General features: G+C 38.7%; 1 protein-coding gene and 1 pseudogene across 1 annotated transcript; both read left to right on the forward strand.

Moving 5' to 3' along the window:
- The first annotated feature begins 344 nt into the window (after positions 1-344).
- LOC110137921 (olfactory receptor 5B12-like) lies at positions 345-1,298 on the forward strand. Its single transcript, XM_020894618.2, has one exon. The coding sequence runs from the start codon at positions 345-347 to the stop codon at positions 1,296-1,298; it is 954 nt and encodes a 317-aa protein (XP_020750277.2).
- Positions 1,299-11,942: 10,644 nt separating this feature from the next.
- Positions 11,943-12,635, forward strand: LOC139037220 (olfactory receptor 5B12-like; annotated as a pseudogene).
- Positions 12,636-25,262: the final 12,627 nt, after the last annotated feature.

The following is a 25,262-nucleotide window of genomic DNA, read 5'->3' on the forward strand; positions in this document are numbered from 1 at the left end:
CTTCTTTTCCTGCCTTCAATCCTTCCAAGCATCAGGATCTTTTCCAATGAGTCAGTTTTTTTCATCAGGTGGCCAAAGTATTAGAGCTTCAGTTTCAGCATCAGTCCTTCCAATGAATATTCAGGGCTGATTTCTTTAAGATGAACTGGTTCGATCTCCTTGCAGCCCAAGAGATGCTCAAGAGTCCTTTCCAACACCATAGTTCAAAAGCATCAATTCTTTGGCACTCGGCTTTCTTTATGGTCCAAGTCCACATCCATACACTGGACACTATAATAGTTTTGACTCACTTAACAGTTCCTTTTTTCCCCCTTATTGCTATTGGACACTCACATAATGTACAAATGACCCTAAAGAAGAACAGTACATTTGTGACTGAGTTCATTCTTGCCGGGATAACTGATGACCCACAACTGCAGATCCCACTCTTTCTAGTGTTCACGCTCATCTACCTCCTCACTCTGGTTGGGAACCTGGGGGTGGTCACGCTGATCCTGCTGGACTCTCGTCTCCACACCCCCATGTACTTCTTCCTCAGCCACCTCGCTCTGGCGGACTTCGGTTACTCCACAGCCGTCACTCCCAAAGTGATGGCGGGATTCCTCACAGGAGACAAGGTCATTTCCTACAGTGCTTGTGCCGCTCAGTTTTTTTTCTTTGCAGTCTTTCTCATTATGGAAAGTTCTCTCTTGGCCTCAATGGCCTATGACCGTCATGCAGCGGTGTGTAAACCACTCCATTACACCAGCATCATGACACCAAGAGTGTGTGCATGGATTGTCACAGGGTTTTATGTCTTTGGTTTTCTGGAGGCCTCTGTGCACACTTGGAACATATTCAGTCTCTCTTTCTGCAGATCCAATGTGATTGATCACTTTTTCTGTGATGCTACACCTCTCCTGGCTCTCTCGTGCTCAGACAGCAACAGAAGCGAGATCGTTTTATTTCTTTTGGTTGGCTTCAATGTTGTCTTTTCTAACCTGGTCATCCTGGCTTCCTATCTGTCTATCTTTGTCACCATTCTGAGGGTGCGCTCCTCTGAAGGACACCAGAAGGCCTTTTCCACCTGTGCTTCCCACCTCACCGCCATCTCCATCTTCTATGGGACAGGCGCCTTCATGTACCTACAGCCGGGCTCCCGCCATTCCATGGACACAGACAAAATGGCATCTGTGTTCTACGCCGTGGTCATCCCCATGCTGAATCCGCCGATCTATAGTCTGAGGAACAGAGAGGTCAAGAGAGCATTAAAAAAGGCTGTGGGGAAGGCAAAGTCTTCTATAAAATTCATATTTTAATTATATAGATACAACAATAAGGTGGTTTCATACAGGTCATATCAAGTTAGGGGAAGTGTTGTTAGGCCAACAGCATGCAAATTTTGAGTACTTTCTTGAGTTCTTTACTAAGTCTGTGATACAAATGGCTTAAAAATATTATATCTCAGGAATAATAGCTTAGGAATATCAACCTTGAACCTAGAAGTCTTAGTACATAGTTTCTTCTTAGTTACATTTCATTATTTCTCATTATCATCCCCACTCTCATTTTAGTCAATGCATATTTAAATATATGTCCAAAGAAACGTCATTTATGGAATCCAGTGTAACTCACACATTCATGAGTGACAGCAAAATGAGTTCAAAGATGAATGGGACTAGTCTATTTTCACAGTATAATTTAAAGCAATGATTATGATAGCTGATAATTCATTCTTAAATGTAAACTTGGTGCCAAATAGTCTGGGTATAGGTTTATTGCTTGATTTTTGTTTGTTTATGTTCTTGTTTCAGTGATAATAAACATGATTATATGGTCATCTTTAGTTAGCTCAATTTTTGTCTTTATCAACTCATTATACAGAAGTTACATCTTCATATGACAATTTTAAAATATCAGACCAGAGTATAAGAGAAATAAGAATAATGGCCTATTTTAATTCACTGAAAAAAAATAGCATTTAATTTTAAAGTAAGGCTTCAATCTATCTTCAAATGCTCAACTTTGTACTCCTTTTATGCTCCCTCCTTCATGTATGCATTCAGGCCACCTAATTATAGATTGGCATTTGGGCTCAAATTAGAGGTTGACCTGATTGGTCCTTGCCAATCTCTAAGAAAAACCTATCCTGGCTTACCTCACTCAGTATAATGGACCCCAGTTTCATCCATCTCATTAGAACTGATTCAACTGGATTATTTTTAATGGCTGAGTAATATTCCACGGTGTATATGTACCACAGCTTCCTTATCCATTCGTCTTTTAAATTTTGGCATATTAGGACACCATGAATCATTTGGAGTTATGATAACTATTATAAAGATACCTTTTAAAGCAATTTGAAGTCTTAACATCATGCATGACAAGTTTGATTTATTCCATGGTCATATGGACGGCTCATTATAAAGAAATAAATGTGGGACACAACATTAACAAAAGAAAATCACATAGTAGCCTATATGGGAAAAGAACCTAAAACAAAGTAGATATATGTATATGTATAACTGATTCACTTTGTTGTATACCTGAAGTTCACACAACATGTGTAAATCAACTATACGCCAATAAAAAATATTTTAAATGAAAAAAAATTTTTTTTAATTTGATTACATGGTAATCTCAATAGATTCAAGCCAAGAGTTTTACAAAATCCACTGTCTTATCATGATTTTTAAAAAAATCTCATCCAAGTGGGTAGAGAGGGAACAAATCTCAACATGATGAAGGTCATTTTATAACAAAACCACATCCGACATAGCACACAATGCTGAAAATACGAAAGCCTTCCAGCTTGACTTGACAAGATTGCCCCTCACCACTTCCATTTAATACAGTTTGGGAGTCCTAGCCACAGCAATCAGACAAGAAACAAAATTACAGGTTTTTCAAATTGGAAGGGAAGGTAAAACTGTCACTTTCGTATATGATATATGAGACTTTATATTGTGTAAAAGTCCTTCCCAATAAAAACCCCCAAAACTATTAGAACTACTAAGTGAATTCAGCAAGATTGCAGATTACAAAATTAATATACAGAAAACTGCTCAATTTATGTATACTAGCAATGAAATATCAGAAAGAGAAAGCAAATAGTCCTATTTAAAATCATATCAAAAAACCTAAAATATCTAGAAATAAATTCTATCAAGGATGTGAAAGACCTGTACTCTGAAAACTATTAAACACCAATACAGGAAACTGAAAATTATGTAAAAAGATGGAAAAAGCATAGCCCATGCTCTTGAGTTGGAAGAATTAATGCTATTAAAATTGTCATGGTATCCAAAGAGATATACATACTTAATGCAATCATTATCAAAATTCCCATGACCTTTTTCACAGAAATAGGACAAACAATCCTAAAGTTTATATGGAACCATAAAAGACCCATAATTGGCAAAGCAATTTTGGAGAAAAAGAACAAAGCTGGAGGTAACAAGCTCCCAGACTTCAGGTTATACTGTAAAGGTACAGTAACCAAAGTAGCAGATATTGGCCCAAAAATAGACACACAATAGAATAGAATAGAGAACCCAAAATAAACCCACATGGTTATGGTCAATTAATCAATTACAAAGATGGCAAGAATATACAGTGAAAAAAGGACAATCTTTTCAGGAAGTGGTGGTAGAAAAACTGGACAACATTTGTAAAACAATGAGATTAAAACATTCTCTCATACCATATACAAAAATAAACTCAAAGAGTGTTAAACATAAGACCTGAAATTATAAATTTCTAGAAGAGAACATAAGTGAAGAAGTCTTTAACATAAGTTGTAGCAATATTTTCTTGGATCAGTTTTCCAATGGAAAATAAATAAAAGCAAAAATAAACAAATGGGGTCTAATTAAACTTACAAGCTTTTGCAATGAAATAATAACCCACAGACTGGAGACAATTTTTGCAAGCAGTGTGACAAACAAGGGATTAATTCCCCAAAATAGAAAAAGCTTTTGTAACTCAACAACAACAAAACAACCCATAAATAAACAAATTTGATAAATGGTTAGAAGACCTAAACAGACATTTCTCTGAAGAAGGCATACAGGTGGTCAGCAGGCACATGAAAAGATGGTCAGCATCATTAACGAATGGAAGAATGCAAATCAAAGCTACTATGAGATATCATCTCCCACCCGTCAAAATGGCTATCATCAAAAAGTCTACAAACAAAAAATGTAGAGGATGTGGAGAAAAGGCAACCTTCCTACACCATTGCTGAAAGTGTAAATTGTTGCAGTGATTATGCAAAACAGAATGGAAGTTACTTAGAAAACTGAAAATAGATCTAGCATATAATTAAGCAATTGCATTCCTGGGCATTTATCCAGTAAAGACAAAAGCTCTAGTTCAAAAAGATACATCCACTCCAATGTTCATGGTAGCACTATTTACAATAACCAAGACCTGGAAGCCATCTAAGTGCTCATTGACATATGAATGGATAAAGAAGATATATATCTACATGAAATGTTAATCAGCCACAAAAGAATGAAATAATCCTATTTGCAGTGACAAAGATGGATCTAGAGATTATTATACTAAGTGAAGTAAGTCAGAGAAAGATAAATACTATAGGAGGTCACTTACATGTGGAATCTAAAAAATAGTAAAAGTGAACCTATTTGCAGAAGAGAAACAGACTCACAGACATAGAAAGCAAGCTTACGATTAGCAAGGAGGAAGAGGGGGAGGTATAAATGGGAGTATGAGATTGACAGATACACATTACCATCTATAAAACAGATAAACAACAAGCATTCACTGCATAATGTAGGCAACAGCATTCAGCATCTTGTAATAAACTATAATGGAAAAGATTGTAAAAAAGAATATAAAGTATATATATGTGTGTGTGTGTATGTGTGTGTGTGTGTATACAACCATCAAATGATTTGACTATATATACCTGAAACTAACACAATTTTGTCACACATAATCAATTAAAAAGAGCATTTTTCTTTTGATCCATAAAAAAGAAATTGCATATCTTTTAATTTATTAATAAAACTCTAGGCCACAACTTCTTTGTTCATACAAATTAGAGTTTTTGTTAAAATAATGCTTCGATTCCCAAATATCACTTTAAAATCCTAAATATAAAACAGATTGTATCAAAAGGCACACTTTTAATTCTGTTTAAATAAGAATATATTGTTTTTTAAAAATTAATATTTATTCAAAATATTGAGAGTCTAGCAATTCAAAATAAATAGCTTTCAAGTTAAAAAATGTTTTTGCACAGCAAGGGAAACCATTGAAGAAATGAAAAGACAATGCATGGGACTGAAGAAAATACTTGCCAGTGATGTAGCCAACAAGGAATTAATATCCAAAATATACCAAGAGCTCATACTACCTAATATCAAAAGAACAAACTGAATCAAAAATGGGCAAAAGACCTGAATAGACATTTTTCGAAAGAAGACATACAGATGGCTAAAGGGCACATGAGAAGATGCTCAGCATCACTAACTGTTCTTGTTGTTCAGACATTCAGTCATGTCTGACTCTCTGGGATCCCATGGATTGCAGCACGCCAGGCCTCCCTGTCCATCACTGTCTCCTGGAGTTCACTCAAACTCATGTCCATTGAGTCAGTGATGCCATCCAACCATCTCATCTCTGTCGCCCTCTTCTCCTCCTGCCGTCAATCTTTCCCAGCATCTCTGTCTTTTCCAATGAGTCAGCTCTTCATATCAGTGGCCAAAGTACATCTGGAAGCTTTTTGAATGTTGAGTTGTTTTTTATTTTTTATTGATTATAGCACTTTTATTTTTCAGACTTTTTTCTTCCTAATTCATAAAATTATAGTGTGCAATTAGTTAAAAGAAATACATATACCCTTTAGCAATACAGGTAAAACTGAACTCTTGTTTAGCAGGTGGCTTACTCAGCACTTTTTTGTTAGCTGGTGAACATAAGTCCATATTTTTTTAAATTATATTTATTTTTAATTGATGATTGCTTCACAATGTTGGTTAGATTTCTGCCATCCATCAACATGAATTAGCCATATGTGTACAGAATGGCCTTTCCGTCTTAAATCTCCCCCACCCCCCCATCCTTTCCACCCCTCTAGTTTATTACAGAGCCCTAGTTTGAGTTCCCTGAGTCATGCAGCAGTTTACCATCAGGTATTGTTTTACACATGTTAGTGAACATTAGTGAATCCACGGGGTTGCAAAGATTCTGACATGACTGAGCAACTTTGCACAGAATAGCACTGTATACATAGTTTCCGCTTCGGGCATCCCTGCTGGCTCACAGGGTAAAGAGTCCACCTGCAATGCAGGAGACCTGGGTTTGATCCCTGTGTTGGGAAAATCCCCTGGAGGAGGGCATGGCAACCCACTCTAGTATTCTGGCCTGGAAAATCCCAAGGACAGAGGAGCCTGGTGGGGTACAGACCATGGGCTTGCAAAGAGACAAGACTGAGCGACAAAGCGCAGCACAGTGAAAGTTGAGTTTTAGGTCAGCATTTTCACTCTCCTCTTTCACACTCATCAAGAGGCTCTTTAGGTCCTCTTAACTCTATGCCATTAGAATATCATCTGCATATCCAAGATTGTTGGTATTTCTCCTGATTCTAGTTTATGATTCATCCAGCCCAGTATTTTGCATGATGTACTCTGAATATAAGTTAAATAAACAGGGGAACAATATACAGCCTTGTTGTTTTCAGTCACTAAGTTATGTCCAACTCTTATGTCCATGTGACTCATGGATTGCAGCACACCAGGCTTCCTTGTCCTGCACCATTTCCCAAAGTATGCTCAAACTCATTTCCATTGAGTCAATGATGGCATCAAACCCTCACATCCTCCATCACCCTCTTCTGCATCAATCTTTCCCAGCATTAGCGTCTTTTCCAATGAGTCAGCTCTTTGCACTAGGTGATCAAAGTATTGGAGCTTAAGACTTGATGTACTCCTTTCCCAATTTTGAACCAGGTCTGGTTCTAACTTTTGCTTCTTGACCTGCATAACAGGTTTCTCAGGAGGCAAGTAAGGCCATCTGGTATTCTCATCTCTTTAAGAATTTTCCAGTTCGTTGAGATCCACTTCCCTGGTGGCTCAGATGCTCAAGATTTCTGGCAATTCAGGAGAACCGGGTTTGATCCCTGAGCTGGGAAGATCTCCTAGAGAGTGGAATGGCTACCCACTCCAGTATTGTTGCCTAGAGAATTCCGTGGACAGAGGAGCCTGGCAGGTTAAAGTGAGCTTGGCAGGCTACAGTCCATGGGGTCACACAGAATCAGACATGATTGAGTGACTATCACTTCCACACAGTCAAAGTCTTTAGTATAGTCAATGAAGAAGAAGTAGATGTTTTTCTGAAACTTTCTTGCTTCTTCTACGACTCAACAAATGTTGGCAACTTGATCTCTGGTTCCTCTGCCTTTTCTAAATCCAGTTTGTACAACTGAAAGTTCTTGGTTCATGTACTGTTGAAGCTTAACTTGAAGGATTTTGAGCATTAACTTGCTAGCATGTGAAATGAATGTAATAGCAGGGTAGTTTGAACATTTTCTGGCATGGCAATTCTTTGGGATTAGAGTGAAAACTGACCTTTTCCAGTCCTGTGGCCATTGTTGAGTTTCACAAATTTGCTGACATATTGAGTGCAGCACTTTCACAGCATCATCTTTTAGGATTTCCATTTCTTCTTTGGCCTAGCCCCTTCATTATTTCTGGAGCTATTTCTCCATTCTGCCTCAGTCATATATTGAACACTTGCTGACTTGGGGGGGTGGGGCGGCTCATCTTCCATTGTATGATAGTTTGAGTATTCTTTGGCATTGCCTGTCTTTGGGACTAGAATGAAAACTGACCTTTTCCAGTCCTGTGGCCACTGCTGAGGTTTCCAAATTTGCTGACATACTAAGTGCAACAAAAAGACACGAATTTGAGCAAATTCTGGAAGATAGAGAAGGACAGGGAAGACTGGCTTTCTGCAGGTCATGGGGCTGCAAAGAGTGAGACAGGACTTAGGAACAACAGCAAAAACAATCGAGTGCAACACTTTCACAGCATCATCTTTTAGGATCTGAAATAACTCAGCTAGAATTCTATCACCTCCACTAACTTTGTTCATAGTAATGTTTCCTAAGGCACATTTGACTTCCCACTCTTGGATGTCTTTCTTTAGGTGAGTGATCACACCATCATGGTTACATGGGTCATTGATGCCTTTTCTTAAATGGTCCTTTTGTGTATTCTTGCCACTTCTTAATCTCTTCTGCTTCTGCTAGGTCCCTACTGTTTCCATCTTTTATCTTGCCCATCCTTGCCTGAAATATTCCCTTGATATTTCCAATGTTCTTGAAGAGATCTCTAGTCTTTCCTATTCTGTTGTTTTCCTCTGTTTTTTTTTTTTTTTTTGCATTGTTCACTTAGGAAGGCTTTTTTATCTCTCCTTGCTATTCTCTGGAACTCCGCATTCAGATGACTATCTCTTTCCCTTTCTCTCTTGCCTTTCACTTCTCTTCTCAGCTATTTGTAAAGCCTTCTCAGACAACCACTTTGCCTTCTTGCATTTCTTTTTCTTTGGGATGGTTTTGATCATCACCTCTGTCCATAGTTTTTCAGGCACTCTATCTACCAGATATAAAGGCTTGAATCTATTTGTCACCTTCACTGTATAATCATAAGGGATTTGATTTAAGTCTTACCTGAATGGCCTTGGGGTTTTTCGTACTTTCTTCAATTTAAATCTGAATGTTGCAGTGAGGAGTTCATGATCTGTCACAATCAATGTCAGGTCTTGTTTTCGCTGACTGTGTGGAGCTTCTCCATCATCTGCCACAAAGGACATTATCAATCTGATTTCAGTATTGACCATCTGGTGATGTCCATGTGTGGAGTCATCTCTTATGTTGTTGGAAGAAGTGTTTGCTATCACCAGTGCGTTCTTTTGACAAAACTCGTTAGCCTTAACCCTGCTCCATTTTGTACTCCAAGACCAAGCTTGCCTGTTACTGCAGGTATCTTTTGACTTCCTACTTTTGCTTTTCAATCCCTCATGATGAAAAGGACTTTTTTTTTTGTGTGTGGTGTTTTTAGTAGTTCTAGAAGGTCTTGTAAGTATTCATAGAACTGTTCACCTTCAGCTTCTTTAGGATAGTGGTTGGGGCATAGACTTGGATTATTGTGATAGTCAATGGTTTGCCTTGGAAACAAACTGAGATAATTCTGTCATTTTTGAGGTTTCACCCAAGTACTGCATTTCAGACTGTTTTTTTTTTTGTTGTTGTTTGGTTGGTTTTTCTTTTCCTTTTTTACTATGAGGGCTGCTCCATTTCTTAAGGCATTCTTACCTACTGTAGTAGATATAATGGTCATCTGAATTAATACTTTGTCCACCTGATGTGAAGAACCGGCACATTGGAAAAGACCCTGATGCTGGGAAAGATCTAGGGCAAGAGGAGAAGGGGGAAATATAGGAAGAGATGGTTGGATGGCATCACTGACTCAATGGACATGAATTTGAGTAAACTCAGGGAGACAGGGAAGGACAGGGAAGCCTGGGATGCTGCAGTGCATGGGGTCGCAAAGAGTTGGACATGACTGAGCAACTGAACAACAACAAAGTGAAGAAATAATTTCTGGAGTCCACTTCTATTTTTTAATTACAAAATTCTTACCCCATCCCCCAATATTTATGTCACATTGCAGTTCCAGAGATTATTCTGTGGATGATTTTGTGCATCATCAAGGAGAATTCTTGCAAATCATATAAATACACTCATGATCTCCCTCAACAAGCAGAGCTGGATCCCCACAGACACTTCAATCACATGTTCCCTAGTTAGGTGAGATAATAAGGTTTGCAGCCCTCACAGGGTGTTTGTCCTATGAGAGTTCCATGACTACAAAACTCCCTCCTGGTTTCCACATGACTCCAATTGTCATCAGAAGAGAGTGAAGTCGAAGAGTCAGAGTTACTTGGACCATTTGCTTTTCTTTTCATCTGTTAATAATCATCTAGTAGCAGCAATGACCTCCCCCCAAACTGTGATATTGCTAAGAACATTCAACAATGTCCAGGGAAAACAACCCAAAATAACTGTGATGATGACTGTGATTGTGACGGTCACCCTTTACCAAGTATGAGGTACTTTTGGACTTTATTTTCTTATCATAGCAAAAGTCTTAAGGGAGGATGTAGCTTTATATGATTTCCATCTTATAGATGAAGATATCAAAGTTCAGAGAGGTGAAGTGACTTATCTAAGAAGAGTGACCAGCAGATCAAAGAGCAGAATTTTAGTAAGCTGATGCCAATAACATTTTTCCCTTTCAGTTTCTTCCTATCTCTAGAGATTTTATGCATTCTGGCCAAACACTGAAGAACAACATCACAATAGGGTGTTTACTTTTTTGTTTTTTCATTCATTGAATCTGTGATTTAAGATCCACTCACATATGAAAGTGCTAGACTTGCATGTTGAATTGTTCCAGGAGTAAGATAAACCTTTAAATCTACTAGATGAAATCTACTGTCTGCATAAATTTGCATGGATAGAGATAATCAGAAAAATCTCTTTAGAGAAAGGAACAGGTCTCTCATTTATTCAGAGTTTGATGGGCTTGATGTTTTGAAGATTTCTTCTGTTTCACGTAATTGGGAGTTGTATATCTAAACAATATAGAGATCCTATTAGAACATGGATACTTATTGTTTGACTAGGAGGAAAAACACAAAAATATCTTGAGTGTCTTCTAAGTATAAACTTGTTCAACTTTGAACAAATTAAGCTTTTAAAATCTATTCTGTTTTTCAAGTAATGTAATAATATTAGTCATTTTGACTAGTCCCAAAGTTTTAGGGACTCTTAACCCATACCCCTCTTTCCTTTGCTTCCCCTTTGGTAAACACTAGTTTGTTTTTTCAGTCTATGAGTCTGTTGTTGTTGTTTTTTAGTTGTACACATTCATTTGTGTTATTTCTTTTAGAGTCCACATATAAGTGATATCATATAATATTTGTCTTCCTCTGTATTATTTCACTAAGCATATTATCTAGGTCCATCTGTGTTGCTGCAAATGGCAGAATTTCACACTTTTTTTATGGCTGAGAAATATTCCATCATATTGATGTATATGTACCATATCTTCTTTAACTATCCATCTGTTGATGGGCACTTGGGTTGCTTCCATGTCTTGACTATTGTAAATAGTGCTTCTGAACATTGGCGTGCATGTTTCTTTTCTAATTATTTTGTTTTTTCAGATACATGCTCAGAATTGGGATTGCTGGATCATATGGTAATTGTGTTTTTAGTTTTTTGAGGAACCTCTACTGCTGTCCATAATGGCTGCCACCATATATTCCCACCAACAGAGTATGAAGATTCACTTTTCCCCAAATCATATCCAACATTTGTTATTTGTAAAATTTTTGATGACAGCAGTTTTGACAGGTGTGAGGTGATAACTCATTGTAGTTTTAGGACATGTTTTATCTGTCTTTCACTACCATATACAGATGTTCTGATGCAACAAAAAAGACAATGTCAGTTGAAGTAAAGTTAATTCAATTTCACATTAATTTTATTAAACTATTGTAGTTTAATACAAAAATAATTTGTGATTATTTTGTAAACTTTGACTTGGCTGTCTGAGCTGCTCTGGTTAGCAACTAATCTGATAATATAGATTAAATCTTTTTTAATTTTTTATCTGAATTCACTTTTCTATGAACTTAGATTGGATGTGTTATCTCCAAGTCTTTTTCCCTGGACTATTCTATGGCTTATTAATAATTCAAAATTGCATTTGGTTGTCATGGCCATGCTTTAAATCTAAAAACTCCTGGAAACAAATTATTGCAATACTGAAATAAGGTACAGAGTAAACATGTTGACTGATTTCAGTAGAGTCTTTGCTCTATTTATCATCCTAATTCTATTTTCCCATTGCTACAGAGCAGCCACACAATTCCCAGTTGATCTCCATGGAAAACACTACAGAGGTGACTGAGTTCGCCCTTGTGGGGTTATCCGATGACCCGGAAGTGCACATCCTGCTCTTCCTCACCTTCTCTCTCATCTACCGCCTCACCCTGGCTGGGAACCTGGGGGTGACCGCGCCGATCCTGCTGGACTCTCGTCTCCACACGCCCATGCACCTCTTCCTCAGCCAGCTCTCTCTGGTGGACTTTGGTTACTCCTCAGCGGTCACCCCCAAAGTGATGGCGGGATTCCTCACAGGAGACAGAACCATTGCCTTCGAGGCTTGTGCCACCCAGTTCTTCTTCTTCGTGGCCTTTATCACCGTAGAAAGTTTCCTCTGGCCGCAGTGGCTCATGACCGCTACGCAGCCGTGTGCACAGCCCCGCACTTCACCAGCGCCATGACGACCGAGGCGCGCGCACGTCTGCTCACAGGCTGCTGCGCCTGCGGCTTCCCGAATGCCTGCGTCCACGCCGGGAGCGTTCTCAGGCTCTGCTTCTGCGCCCACGCCGGGAGCGTCCTCAGGCTCTGCTTCTGCGTCCACGCCGGGAGCGTTCTCAGGCTCTGCTTCTGCGGGCCCAGCGCGGGAGCGTTCTCAGGCTCTCCTTCTGCGCCCACGCCGGGAGCGTCCTCAGGCTCTCCTGCGGGCCCAGCGCGGTCAGTCACTGCTTTGTGACGCTCCTCCTCCGCTGGCTCTCTCGCGTCACACAGCTACGTCAGTGAGGTGGTTATCTTCTTCGTGGTGGGTTTCAATGCTCTTTTCTATTCTGGTCATCTTCATCTTCTACCTGTTTATATTTGTCACCATTCTGAGGGTGCGCTCATCTGAAGGACGCCAGAAGGTCTTTTCCGCCTGTGCTTCCCACCTCACTGCTGTCTCCCTCTTCTGTGGGACCGTCACCTTCATGTACTCACAGCCCAGTTCAGCCATTCCATGGGCACAGACAAAATGGCGTCCGTGTTCTACGCCACGGTCATCCCCATGCTGAATCCGCTGGTCTACAGCCTGAGGAACAGAGAAGTCAAGAGTGCCTTTAAAACGGCTGTGGGGAAGGCAAAGTCTTCTATAGGATTCGTATTCTAGTTACATTAAATCTACAATAAGGCAACTTTATCCACCTCCAACTATCTGGGGAAAATATTTTTCCTGTCTACCCCACACATTTCTAAATTCGTATGGCAGTTTCTCCAGCTGTTGATTAAGTCCACAAAATAAAATCTCCAAAAATGTGATAACAAGGAAGAATAGGTTACCAACAACATGGGATTTTTATTTTAAAAATTCTTCCTAGTGAGCCTACTCACCCACACTCTCACATGAACATATACATTTATGTGTATGTGTTAGCATATGCACGCATGTACATCATTCATGAGAAACTCATGAAACCCACACATCTACAGAAGAGAAGTTAGTTAAGACATACTTGAGATGGGTCTATTATTATAATAGAATTTAGAACAATTATTTTGTTGTCTGGGAACACATTCTTAGTATAAATATTTGACTTAATGTAAATAAGATGTGTATGTTTGGCTTTTTAAAAATTGTATTTCAGTTGATCTTTTTTACATTGGAAACACAATAGGTTCCTATTTTTAAAAAGATAACCTTTATGTAAGTGCTTCCAAAGCATTTTGAGTATAGATTGACTCTTTGTTTATTCCTATTTTTAATAAAACTGTATGCCTTTACACAGGCATTTATTTTCCTAAATAAATTTTCATATGAGTCATACTTAAAAATAATGTTTATATGACATTTTAAATAGAGAAAACATACGGAAATATAAGAAAAAGAAAAGGATCATAAAGGCAAGTTAAATTTACTTAAATAAAAGCATAATATTGAATTTAAAAATTTTGAGCACCAAGAATTACAATAGTATTAATAACTTCTTTGCATATAAATGCTATGAATTGTTACTATCCAAAGGCATTAATATTTTGAGTCTCAAAATGTTAACAATTTTGAATTAGATATATGTCCATTCTTTTTCTCAGATTTGGCATGTTTTTTGCTATTATTTCTTCAAAGATTTGCTGTCCCTTTCTCTCTCTCCTTTTGGGGATTGCATTATGCATATGTTGTTTCTTTTGGAGTATCCCACTGTTCTCTGAGACTTTATTTTCTTTATTCTTTTTTATCTCTGTCCCTTGGACTGTATATTTTCAACTGACCTATCTTAAGTTTCACTTTTTTTTTTCTTCTGCCATCTTAAATCTGCTATTCATACACTTTAGTGAATTTTATACTTTATATATTTGGTTTATTCATTTGATTTATTTATTTATGTCTTGGGATAAGACTGCTAGAGGTTTACTCTACCCAGCATAAGTCAGGACCACTGAGAAGGGCCCCACCTCTGAGACCAAGGAGAAGATTTCTGTGTAAGATGAAAGCCATATCAAAACAGTGAAAGGACTCTGCTTTTGACAAGTGGGCTAAGCAACTTTGAGCAGTAAGGAAACACAATCTACTGCTAGGAGTGGGGCAAGATCATGGAGATCCTGTCTAAGGTTCAAGTGCAAAGGAAAGGTTTAAAACTGAGAAGGTAACAGATATTGAGAAATATCTTGTAAACCAGCCTCCATCCTAAAACGTGGCCAGGCTATATGAAGTCTTTTTGTATGTGATTCACTGACAGTAACTATAGAAACAAGATCCAAATTCAGTTTGACTGATCTATAACTAGAATGACTCTACTGTCTACACTAATATTCTAGCCAAACAACAATAAGAACAAAAAGTAGGCCTATCTTCAGGCATAAAATCTACCACAAGCTTTATTGCTTCATACACAATGTTTGGCTTCCAAAACAAAACTCGCAAGAAATAAAAAGAGGCAATACATTCCTGAGTGACAAAGCAATCAATCTGAATCAAATGCTGATATGACAGAGATACTGAAACTATCAGAGAGACCATACAAAATATTGGGTTGGCCAAAAAGTTCATTCAAGTTTTTCTGTAGCATCATAAAGAAACCCTAACAAATTCTTTGGCCAACCAATAAATATGATTAATATGTTAAAGATTCTGGTGGAAAAGTTGGAAAAACATAATAATCAGGGGGCTGATTTTGATAAAGAAATGAAAACTTGTAAGAAATGATCAAATGGAAATGCATCCACAAGTGCATGGTCCATGTAAAAAGTCTGGCTGGACTTCTATTACTATACTGGAGTGGTTAGAGAGGGCACCCTTGTCTTGTTCCTGATCTTAAAGAAAAACTTTCAATTCTTCACTGCCAAGTATGATATAGTTGTGGGTTTATCATGTATAGTCTTTATTAGTACATTCCTTTCATACCTAATTCATGGAGAGCTTTTATCATGAAAAGCTGTTGAATTCTGTCAAATGCTTTTTCTACATCTGTTGAGATAATCATATGAGTTTTGTCTTTCATTCTATTAATGTGATATATTACATTGATTTATTCTTATTTGTACAACTATCCTTTTCATCATTGTGTGTGATCAAATCTAATAATATATAAAATGCTTAAAAAGTCATGACCAAGTGGGATTTCCAAGTAATATCCTATATTAAGATGTTGTGGAATTTTTTATTTGTATGTTTTTTGTTCTCTTTTAATTAATTTCTAATAAGGTAACATTGACTTATAACATTATGTAAGGTTCTTGCTTACTGTACATATTTCTAATTCTGTAGGCACTACAGCAGCCTCACCACCAAAAATTTAGCTTCCATTTATTGATTCTATTGATTCCCTTTACCAGTTTTCTCCTCCCCACTATCCTTTCCCCTCTTGTAACAACTACTCTGATCTCTGTATCTGGATGTTTGTTTCTGTTTGGTTTGGTGTGTTCAGGTACTGTCTGCATCTTTTTAAAATTTATTGGAGTAGAGTTGATTTACAATGCTGTGTTAGTTTCAGGTGTAGAGCAAAGTGAATCATTTACACATATGTGCACTTTGTTTCAGACTCTTTTCCAATGTAGGCCATGACAGAGTACTGAGCAGAGTCTCCTGTGCTGGACACTAGGTCCTTATTAGTTATCTAGTCACCTATATATAGTAGTATGTATATGTCGGTTCCAATCTTCCAATTTATCCCTCTTCCTCCTTAACCCTGGTAACCATAGTTTATTTTTTTCATTGCAACTATTTCTGTTTTGTAGATAAGTTCATTTATACTACCCTTTTTAGATTCCACATAAAAGCCATATCATATGATATTTGTCTTTGACTTCGTTAGTCTGACACTCTCTAGATCTATCCATGTTGCATGTTTGCTTGTTCTATATTCCACGTATGAATGAAATCGTATGGTAGCACTAGACTAAAACCATATAATCATCTCGATAGATGCAGAAAAAGCCTTGGACAAAATACATCATTTATTCACAATAAAAACTCTCCAAAAGGTATTAGTAGTGGGAAACTTCACAAACGTGATAAAAAACAGCTATGAAACGTAGCTGGCTTCACACTTTATTTATGATGAAAGACTGAATGCTTTTTTCCCAAGATTAGAAATAGGCAAGGATATCTCCTCTTACCACTTCTATCCATTGTGATAGACATTAATACAGCAAAGCAAGAAATAAAGAAAAAAGAACACATTGGTTGGAAAGGAATAAATAAAATTCCCACAATTTAGAGAATATATGACTTTCTGCTTATAAAATCGCAAAGAAAACAACAAAACTATAGAACTAATGAGTTTAGCAAGTCATCAGGAAGATAGATCAATATTAAAAAAGTCCATCATAATTCTATATAACATCAATAAATGATTGGAAATTGTAATTTTATTTATTTTTTTGTTTGCTTTTTTCCTTGTAGTTTATTTTTAAGTTACTTATTTTAATTGGAGGCTAATTACTGTGCAATATTGTAGTGGTTTTGGCCATACATTGACATGAATCAGCCATGGGTGTACATGTGTTCCCCATCCCGATCCCCCTTCCCCCTCCCTCCCCATCCCGTCCCTCAGGGTCGTCTCAGTGCACCAGCCCTGAGCACCCTGTCTCATGCAGCGAACCTGGACTGGTGATTTATTTCACATATGGTACACAAATTGTAATTTTAAAGCAGTACCATTTGCAATAGTACCAATGATGTAAAGTACTTAGGTATAAACCTTACAAGATATGTGTAAGATGTGCTGAAAACTATAAAATTTTGAGGTTTCCCTGGTGGTTCAGTGGTAAAGAACCTGCCTGCCTATGCAGGAGATGCGGGTTCGATCCCTGGGTCAGGAAGGTCCCCTGGAAAAGGAAATCACAACCGACTCCAGTATTCTTGCCTGGAGAATTCCATGGACAGAGGAAGGTTGTGGGCTACAGTCTCTAGGGTTGCAAAAGAGTTAGAAATGATTTAGTGATTAAACAAAAACAAACAAAAAAATAAATCAAATGTGATAAATGGAGAAATTCAGTACATTCATGGACTGAAAGACTAATTTTAAGATATCTGTGTTCCCAAATCCAAGAAAGAATTTTTGTAAAAATTGGGAAGCACATTGGAATGTTTATATGGAAAATCAAATAAATTAGAATAATCAAGATAGTTTCAAAGAGCAGCAAAGTTGAAGCACTGGCATTCCTCCTTTCCAGATCCACCCTTAAATTACAACAGTCGAGCACTGCAGTATTGGACAAAGGATAGCTGCATTAGATTGTTACTGGAACTCGACAGAGATTCCAGAAATATAGCAATATTGATACAGTTAGTTGACATTTGACAATTTTTGCAAAGGCAATTTTAAATAGAAAGTATAGTATGTATTTTCAACTGACATAGTTGGAATATTTGTTAAAAAAAAAACAACTCTAAAAGGCATGTTACAAACCAGGGGAAAGTGTTTACAAATCACATATCAGTCCTTATCAGTAAAGGACTTGCATTTTGGAACACGTAAAGTATTCTCACATTGCTATCATAATAAAACAAATGCAGTAAAATGAGCAAAAGATTTTAACAGAGACTTCACACAAAAGGATAATAGGGATGGCAAATAAGTACACAAAAAGATGTTCAACATAATCAGTCATCAGAGAAATGCAAACTAAAAAAGAGAGATACACTACAAACCTACTATAGTAACTAATTAAAAACCTTGTAAATATCAAATACTGCCAAAGATATGAAGCAATCAGAACTCTCATACATTGTTGGCAGGAAAGCAGAATAGTATACCATCTTGGAAGACAGGTTGACTATATCATATAACCCAGAAATCTCATTCCTAAAAATCTATCCAAGTGAAATATAAGCATATGCTCACATAAAAGTCTGTATGTGAATGTTTATCGACACTTTATTTGTAATAGCCAAAAACTGGAAACAACCCAATTTTCTTTCAACTGTGGAATGGATAAACACTCTGTGCTGAATATACATATTTCCTCTCAGCAATAAACAGGAACCGACTGCGGAACAACTACCCAAATCCATAAATTGCAAATTCATTATGCTAAGAGAAAGAAGCCACCCTCAAAAGCCAGCCTATGGCTTGATTCATTTTTTTGATGACGTTCTTACAAAGTCAGAACTGTAAGGGCTGCAAACAGGTCCGTGGTTGCTAGGTGGTAGAAGGGTCAAGCATCAACAAGTATGGGAATCAGGTGAGTTGACAGAGCTGTCCTGGATCATGGGGTGGTGGTGGCTGTATGGTCACGCTCATCTGCACAGGCTGTTAGAGCTATACGTTAGAGTGTGGCTATAACTACGTAAATTACACATCCTCAACCAGACAATTAATTTTCTAAGGCCAAGTAGCGCAAATGAATTGGTGCACTTACTCAACAGGCGCTCACACTCCCCACAGACTGTTTAATTGCTTTTCTGCTAAATAAGTGAGATGAAGAGCTGTGGATGTTCTCATTAGGGACCTATTCCCCTGACTGTTCTGTGTCCCTATGACTTCCTCTAGGTTCCCACTCAGTAGCCTTTGGAAACTCCAAAGTTACTACTTTAAACATCATCATAGAGGACCAGTTTGGGTGCACGACCGTTTTGTTCCTTTTTTTATTCACCTGAATGTTAGTAGTTTCTAGCATACATGTCAGTTTTCCTCCAAACAGGATTTGCTTAGAACTTGCAGCCACAGTCAAAGAAAACACTCTAAGATCAGAATTATACTTATTGAGGCTAAAATGGTAACCCCTTTGCCCAATTGCTTTGTACATCGTTTTTCATTTGCTGCTCACAGACAGATTTCTGTGAGATGTGTGGGACAGGTAATTTTATTATTTTTGTTTCATAAGTAAGAAAACTGAACTTGACAGAGGTAAATGACTCCCAAGGTATCATAAATAATACATTCAAGATATAGGGCATGAACCTAGGTTTCCTAGTTCCATGTAAGTGATTTTTCTTCCACTTATTCGTGCTTCAGAGACCTTAACATCTTTTTGCCAGTACCCGAGAGAGCTTTTCCTATAGGGCTTATACATTCCAGCCTTGGTTGAGTTTCTGCTGGTTGCCTTTCCCTTTTTGTCAAGGAGCAAGGTAAGCTTCTATGTCTTCCTATTTAATTTTAGTGAGACATGAAATCCATGCAAATAAGGAGGCTGGGTCTACTATGAGACATTTTCACAGAATATTGGATGTTTTCAATATTTTCCTCAAACTGTGAGGAGGAACTGGTTATGAAATATCAAGATCTACCTCAGTGGGGAGTTTGTGATACTCAGGAAACGCCACGCAGGCAGCGTTCCTGAAGAGGATAAGAGCAAACAGACAGCAACAAAAACAGAACAAAACACGTTAAATAGACTGCTCTGATGTGGCAGGTTCATTTTCTTCACTAACTCTCGGCTTATTACTGAAGTTACATAGGACGGGGTGAAGTGATACGTCTTTAGACCACAAGGGGATGACCATGAATTACAAAGCCCTCTTCTTTCCCCCTTTGTGTCACTCATGTTACTACTGGCATGTCTTATTGTTGTTGTTTAGATGCTCAATCGTGCCCCACTCTTTTGTGACCCCATGGACAGGGGCCCATGGAACCCCCACAAGGTTCCTCTGTTCGTGGGGATTTCTCAGGCAAGAATATTGGACTGCCATTGCCTTCTCCAGGGGATTTTCCCAACCCGGGGACTGAATGTGTGTCTCCTGCATTGCAGGCGGATTCTTTACCACAGGCGGCTGCCTGGGAAGCCCCTAGCATATCTGGAAAAGTCAAAACAGTGGTGGCTAAGGGCATAAGCTTTAAAATCTCTCTCACCTGGATGTGACTCTTGAATTTATTTGTTATTGGGTGTGGAATTTTATGAAGTAACATAGCCTCTCAAGTCCTCGGTTTCCTTAACACCAAAATGTGGATAATAATCCATACCTTATAACACTGTAGGGTAAAGTTGTAGAAAAATGTAACTTATAAGTTATTCCTATCAACACATAAATTACCTTAATAAATATCATAAGCATTGTCTAAATATTATGCTACCTAACTTAAGTCATGAGGATAAAATGGAATATATACACAGTTGCATATATAAAAAGCTCTTACTAGAGATTATAGAGCAAAGTATATGCTAAAAAGTTCTTTATATTAGTTTAGGGTGAACAAATACAACTGTCTTTATGTTCTGGACATGAAAACTATGAAGGGGAAGATGGTAAAGAAGAGTGGTTGCTAATAAACAGAAGCCATGACATAGGCTTGAAGTCCAAATGAAAGAATTCAGAATGTGAAGAGCACCTCAAAAGCAGATCTGCAAGCGAATCAAATACAATTTCAACCCTAGATTTTGGGATGCAGATTATAGGAGACGGCCACGGGAGTAAGTTGAAGCAGCAGAAGCCTGTTTCAACCCAGGGTAAAATATGGATCTCAGAGAATGAAGTAAGCAAATGGCCGCTACAACCAGCGATGGGCAGGGAAGACAGTGAGGCCTGCTGGAGGGGTCAGGAGACCTGAGCGGACACAGTGTGTGTGCATGCTCAGTACTCAGCCATGTCCAGCTCGTTGGGATTTCATGGACTGTAGCCCACCAGGCTCCTCTGTCCATGGAATTGTCCAGGCAGGAAAGAGGAGCCTGGTGGGCTACAATCCATTTCCTACTCCAGGGAACCTTCCCGACCCAGGGATTGAACTCATGTCTCTTGAGTCTCCTGCATTGGCAGGTAGATTCTTTACCACTGTGTCACCTGTGTGAGGAAAGACTAATTAAGAGGAGAGGCTGTCAAACTTCAAACATGATCCACAACCTGAAGACTTGAATATTGCATCCTACTTTTTTCAAACCAAGGTAGAAACCATAATTTCATCCTAATATATTATTAGTGCTAACATTTATCAGGCTTATACTTATTGTTTTTATTTTATTAACCTTATCTTATTTTATTAACTTTAACTATTGTCCCATTCACATTACATCTTTGTTTTTAAGGATGAAAAATGTGAGGCTCAGAAAACTTAAGTTAGGACAGTGTCTCCCGATAGTAAATGGCAGGGTCCTTTAGAATGCTACTCACCTCTTCCCAGGTGCTGAGTTCTTAGGCTCAGTGCATTATTTTTCCTCTGCGCTGTTGATGCAGGTTGGATATATTTGCTGTTGCATATGCATATGTCTCTCTTACTCCACTGTAAGTCCCAAATCCAGAGACAGTATATTAGTTATTTCAGTTTTCCTAATTACCAATATTAAGTGTGGTCCAGTGGATGCAGTGGAAGACATAAATTGAATTAGTTCACTTCAATTCAAATTTTAGTTAATGTCTTGAGGACTAGGAATTAGTCTGCCTGAACACAAAGTTTGACTCTGCCAGTTACTACTTGTGTAAATCAAACAAATTAAACAATCGTTTGGAGCCTAAGTTATCCCATAAAATCAGTGATGGTAATGACTAATGAACCTCATAGCATTGTTGAGAGGATGAAATGAGTATATATACAGTCAATCTTCAGATTCACAGACTTCCTGTTTACAGATTTTCCTATAGTTAAAATTTATTTTAATCCTAAAATAAATATTGCAGAGCTCTCGTGATCATTTAGGGACATGTGCAGAGTGGTGAACAATCTGAGTTGCTTGACATTCACATTTCCAGCAGAGGGTGAGCAAGGCAATTGCTCTACCTTCTTATTTCCATTTCCATGTTGTAATTGTTTTTTATTTTTTAATATTTAATTAGAGGGTAATTGCTTTACAATGTTGCACTGGTTTCTTCCACACAACAGCATCGATCAGCCATAAATATCTATACATATGCCCTCCGTCCTGAGCCTCCCTCCCTCCTCCGCTTTAGGAGGTCACAGAGCCCCGGGTTGGGCTCCTTGGGTCTTACAGAAGCTTCCCACCAGCTGTCTGCTTTACACACGGTGATGTATGTGTTTCAGTGGCCCTCTCCCCACTCATCCCACCCTCTCCGTTCCCCAGTGTCCGTGAGTCTCTTCTCTGCGTCGTGACTATCCCCGCCCAGTGACGGCACCGCTCATCTGCGCCGTTTTCTAGATTTCATGTGTGTGTGCTGTTGCTTTGCAGGCCCTAAGGCGTGTCTGGCTCTGCAACCCCGTGGGCTGCACACGCCAGGCCTCCCTGTCTCTCGCCAGCTCCCGGACTTTGCCCAAGTCCACTGTCCATTGAATCGGTGCTGCTACCCAACCAGCTCAGCCTTTGCTGCCCTCTTTTCCTTTTGCCTTTAATTTTTCCAAGTGTCAGGGTCTTTTCCAATGAATTGGCTCTTCACATCAGGTGGCCAAAGTATTGGAGCTTCAGCATCAGTTCTTCCAGTAAGTATTGGGGATTGATTTCCTGTAGGTTAGCTAGTCTGATCTCCTTGCAGTCCAAGGGACTCTCAACAATATATATATATATATGTGTGTGTGTGTGTGTGTGTGTGTGTGTGTGTGTATTTATATACAGTAGTCCATTTTATATATGTACTACAATTTCTTTTTTTGTTTGTTTGCCATTTTTTTTTTAATTGAAGTAGAGCTGATCTACAATGTTGTGTTAGTTTCTGATGAACAGCAGAGAGATTCAGCTATACAGTTTTCTTCATATTATTTTCCATTGTGGTTTATGACAAGACTGAAACAGCTCCCTGTGCTACGCAGCAGGGCCGTGCTGTCTATTCATTCTGTGTGTAATAGCTTGCCTCTGCTCATCCCGACCTCCCAGTCCAACCCTTCCCACAGCTGTCCTGCTTGGCAGCCACAGCCTGTGTCAGTGAGTCTGTTTCTGTCTCATGGATAGATTCATTTCCGTCGTATTTTAGACTCTACATGTAGATGATATCATACGGTATGTCTTTCTCTGTTTTACTTCACAGCATATGACGGTCTCTAGTTCCACCCACTTAGTTGCAAATGTCAATATTTCATTCTTTTTGTGGCTGAGTACTGTTCTCTTGTGTGTGTGTGTGAGCGTGTGTGTGCGTATCTCACACCTTTATCTATTCAGCTGTCGGTGGATATGTAGGCTGTTTCCATATCTGCGCTATTGTCAATGGTACTGCTATGAACGTAGTGAAAGGCACTCAGTCGTGACCTTGTGACCCCCTTTGTGACCCCATGGACTGCAACCTGCCAGGCTCCCCTGTCCATGGACTTCTCCAGGCCAGAACACTGGAGTGGGTAGCCAGTATTCTTCCCCTTCTCCAGGGGGTCTCCCCAACCCATGGACGAAACCCAGGTCTCCTACATTGCAGATGGACTCTTCACCATCTGAGCTGCCAGGGAAGCCCATGAACATAGGGTGCATGTATCTTTTTGAACTATACTTTTGCCCTGATACATGCCAAAAGTGGGATTTCTGGATCACATGGCAACTCTATTTTTAGTTTTTTAAGGCACCACCGTACTGTTCTCCATAGTGGCAGCACCAATGTACATTCTCACTGACAGTGTGGGAAGGTTCCCTTTTCTCCATACCATCTCTAGCGTTTGTTATGTGTAGACTTTTTAATGATAGCCACTCTGACCACTGTGAGGTGGTACCTCATTGTGATTTGGATTTTGTCTGCCATTTTGAGTAATCCACAAACGGGCAAGCAGCAACATGAAAGTATCTCCCGGGGATTCCCTGGTGGTCCAGGGGTTAGGACTATGACTTCTTTATCCAGTCATCTCTTGATGGACATCTAGTTTGCTTTTACACCATGGTTACTATACAAGTGTTTTCATGCAGCCTTTGCAGTGTCAGTTTTTCACATTTTTATGCTTCCCGTTGTGTGATTTTTTAATTAAAAGTATTAAATTTTCCTGAGTGTAGTGGTAAAAGAAGACTGTGATGTGCCTTAAGGAGAAAATAAGTATATGACATATAGTGCCGTTGGCTGTGAGACCAATGTTAATGAATCAACAGTATATATTAAATAAGATCTCTTTAAAGAGAAACATATGTAAACAATATTTTGGATTGATTGACTGATGAGAATGTGATCAGAGTCTTGCAGGAAACTATCTGTCTATTTTTGCTGGGAGCAAAGAAGCATTCATGAATTCACTGCTCACTGTTACTTTATAGAGCCTAACTGCTACAGATAATGGGGATCAGCTGTGACATAAATGTGTGTGTGTGTGTGTGTGTGTGTGTGTGTGTGTGTGTGTGTGGAGAAGGAAATGGCAACCCACTCCAGTATTCTTGCCTGGAGAATCCCAGGGATAGAGGAGCCAGGTGGGCTGCCATCTATGGGGTCACACAGAGTTGGACACAACTGAAGCAACTTAGTAGTATATATATATATTCCTGAATGTAAGCACTGTAGAAGGGTAAGCTGTTTCTATTCTCAGTAGATATGATTTGGAAGGTGGAGTCATTCCAGATATATGATGATTCAGTTAAGTTCAGTTCAGTCGCTCAGTCGTGTCTGACTCTTTGTGACCGCATGGACTGCAGCACACCAGGCCTCCCTGTCCATCACCAACTCCCGGAGTCCACCCAAACCCATGTCCATCAAGTCGGCGATGCCATCCAACCTTCTCATCCTCTGTTGTCCCCTTCTTTTTCCACCTTCAATCTTTCCCAACATCAGGGTCTTTTCAAATGAGTCAGTTCTCCACATCAGGTGACCAAAGTATGAACAGTATGACAACCTTAGACAAGTCATTAACCCTTTCTCTACCTCCGTTTCTCATATTCAAAATTAGTAGTAAACGGGGTGACTGATCCATGAAACCCTTCAATTTCAACTATTAATTTTTTTTTTTTTTTTTCTAATTTTCTCATGTGTATGCTTTAGAGCTGGAGAACAAATCACTGCTGTAACTGAAATAGTTCACGGAGCATTTATACATTCCAGTTTCACTATGCCCTGACTTTTTCATTCCTCTGTTCTGTTACTTCTCGTGGTTGCAGGGCATCCTGTGGTTCCTAA

Source organism: Odocoileus virginianus, chromosome 10 (genome assembly GCF_023699985.2).
Source record: "Odocoileus virginianus isolate 20LAN1187 ecotype Illinois chromosome 10, Ovbor_1.2, whole genome shotgun sequence".
Taxonomy (NCBI): Eukaryota; Metazoa; Chordata; class Mammalia; order Artiodactyla; family Cervidae; genus Odocoileus; species Odocoileus virginianus.